The 3,002-nt window shown below is 39.9% G+C and overlaps 1 protein-coding gene across 1 annotated transcript; it reads right to left on the bottom strand.

Annotated features, from left to right (window-relative positions):
• Positions 1 to 1,546: 1,546 nt before the first annotated feature.
• Positions 1,547 to 2,485, bottom strand: LOC104858180 (olfactory receptor 2L5). The gene has a single exon (XM_010618271.1). The coding sequence runs from the start codon at positions 2,483 to 2,485 to the stop codon at positions 1,547 to 1,549; it is 939 nt and encodes a 312-aa protein (XP_010616573.1).
• Positions 2,486 to 3,002: the final 517 nt, after the last annotated feature.

Below are 3,002 nucleotides of genomic sequence, written 5' to 3'. Positions count from 1 at the left end.
TCCTTCCTGAATGAAAAGTTATACCATTCAACATACTTCTCCCCACTTCCTGCCAATCAGGAATCCTGGTGATCACCATGTATATCTTTTTGGATACAATTCACTTCATTTTTCATTGAAAATGTGACTGGTATTATATAGTATTTATTTTTCTTCTTGCAGTGCTGAGCACCGAACCCAAAATCTTGTATAACTTAGGTAACCACCCTCCAGCTGAGGAACATCTTCAGGGCTTTAAAAATTTTATGCTAAATGCAGTCTCCTCAAATTGCCTAGCTATCTGGGAACTTGTGTATGTCCTGCCTCAGTTTGTACAGGATTTTGGATTAGGGAACTTTGCAACCAAGCTTGGCTAGTATTTGTACTTTTCATCTGAAAGTGATTTGGTTAACATTAGGTAAACATAATGAGCTTTGTCTCATGTAGTAATATAATCAATTACAGATTCTACCTTTGACAGAACAGATGAGAATTGGCATTGGGATCCTCTCAAGGAAGTCTCAGGCCAGCATGCCTGAGAGACACTGGGCATTGGAGGTGGGAGAGAGGGAAAGGCTGCCCCTCCACAGGGATGAGAGCCTCTTTCCTCCTGACTGGCAGGGACCTCATTCCTGCAGGACAGGTCTCCTTCTTCACACACTTCCTCATGAGCGCTCTCTGTGAAACCCCCACTATTCCATGTCTACTTTTCAATGTCTGTCAGGTGTGAATGGCAAAGCTTTGCTCCACAGGGAAATAGAAATCATATCACTTCACATTTTATAGCCTTTAGTGTTTATTTTTGACTCTGGCAAACAGCTAGAAGTTGCAAGGGGCAATTTCTGGTGCAGAAAGTGAAGGAAAATCCTGTTATATTTTAGAGGTAGACTTTCCATTGGTTTTTCCTGGGCAGTAGAAATCTCTCTATTTTCTGTCCTATCTAAAAAGTACAGACAAGCAGACGACTTCCATAAATGTGTCTGTGCTGACAGCATCAGTGGAACAAGTGTATGAATCATGGGAGAGGATTTCAGTGAGGATTAATGGCAATGAGTACAAGAAATAATGTAAAAATTTTAAACATTCATATTTTGATCATTTTTTGTAGTAACATATTAATTTCACAAGATTTTACATATTAAGCTTAATAAACTAGCCCAAATTACAATAACATTTATAATGGTCAGGTTTAACAGGGCACAAATATATATATATATTTTTTTCACACATATTAATTTTTTTCATATCTCACATTCCTAACATATTCTCAATACCTCACATTCTCATATCCTAAAATATTCTCATATCCTCATATTCTAAATCATTTCCACATTTTCCATTTAATTTCTCCAAGTTCTCAAAGTATTATGCTCACATTAATAAATCACCGAGGGTCATGATGACATGAGGAAGAAGCAAAAAGAACAAGAAAAGAACATTGACTAGAATACACAATGATAGTAAGAAATTTTAAAGATTTAAAACTTACAGATTGTTTCCAGAGTCATCAAAAGTATAAATTTTTCATGTGAAATCCACTAATAATCATAGGGAGGAAAAAATGTACCTACATTTTCAGCGAGCAGATGCTCTGAGGGAGTCTCATCAGGGCCCCCAGCACCTGCTTGTTCCTCAGGCTGTAGATCATGGGGTTGAGCAATGGGGTGAGGATAGTGTAGAAGACAGCTACAACCTTGTCCTCTGCTGGAGACCGGAGGGATTTGGGGCAGAGATAAGTGTAAGCACAGGGTACATAGTAGAAAGTCACCACAGTGAGGTGGGCACTGCAGGTGGAATAAGCCTTCCTCCTGCCTTCCTGTGAGCGCATGCGGTAGACAGCAAGGAGCACTTTCCCATAGGAAGCCAGGATGACCAAGAAAGGAAACAGGAGAAAGATGATGATGCTAAAGAAAACAGTGTACTCATAGACCCATGTGTCACCACAGGCCAGAGAAACCATGGCTGGGATCTCGCAGTAGAAATGATCGATGGCCCTGGACCTGCAGTAAGGGATACCAAGGACACAGACTGTGTGAGCACAGGAGTTGACAGCACCCATGGCCCAGGATCCCAGGATCATCAGCACACACACTCTTCTGTTCATGAGGATGGGGTAGTACAGAGGGAAGCAAATAGCCACGTAACGGTCATAGGCCATAGACATTAGGAGCAGTCCTTCTGAGCCAGCTAAGGTCACAAAGAAGAAAATCTGCACCCCGCACCCAATGAAGGAGATCGACTTGTTCCCACATAGGAAACCGGAAGCCATCTTGGGCACAGTGGTGCGGATATAAATGAGGTCCATGAGGGAGAGCTGACTGAGCAGGAAGTACATTGGTGTGTGGAGCTGGGCATCCAGGAGGATGAGCAGGACCATGCAGAGGTTTCCAGTCAGGGCCATCAGGAAGGTGGGGACTGTGAGAGTGAAGAGGAAAAGGCCAAGGCTGAATGGGGGGAACAGGCCCAGGAGGATGAAGTCGGTGGATGTCTGATTGTCATTTTCCATGGAGAATCAGTATGGTTCACCCTAAACACAGAAATATCAGTGAATAGGTATAGATCACTATCAAATTTGACAAATTCCATAGTATAATTACTTCATGATTTACTCCTGAATTGCACACATTTTGAAATGTGAGAGTGAATATCTTTTGATCATTAGTCCATTTCTACAAATTCGTAGTGTAACTAGTAAATGACTTATGCATAATTTCTATATATCTTCAATAAAGAATCAATTTTGAAAAAGTATGAATGAAAACATTCCTATTTTATGAAATCTCCATTTATTACCTAAAAATTTTGTAACATACTTCAGAGGTTATAGCACGATATTTGTAGTATGAGTTCATGAGATATGCAATATTTCGCTGCATCATTCTCATTCATAGCACAACCAAATCTCACTTATGTTCAATATTTATGCTAGAAAATATTACCTGTTTATTCAATTTGCTTTTCATTATTAATAAATGTTAATACTCCATGAATGTTTTCTTTCTTGAACAGTCTTTCAGATTTAA

This window comes from Fukomys damarensis, unplaced genomic scaffold (assembly GCF_012274545.1).
Source record: "Fukomys damarensis isolate Sample0158 unplaced genomic scaffold, DMR_v1.0_HiC HiC_scaffold_3, whole genome shotgun sequence".
NCBI lineage: Eukaryota > Metazoa > Chordata > Mammalia > Rodentia > Bathyergidae > Fukomys > Fukomys damarensis.
The sequence above is the reverse complement of the archived record's forward strand: the minus strand, read 5'-3'. Positions and strand labels throughout refer to the sequence as shown.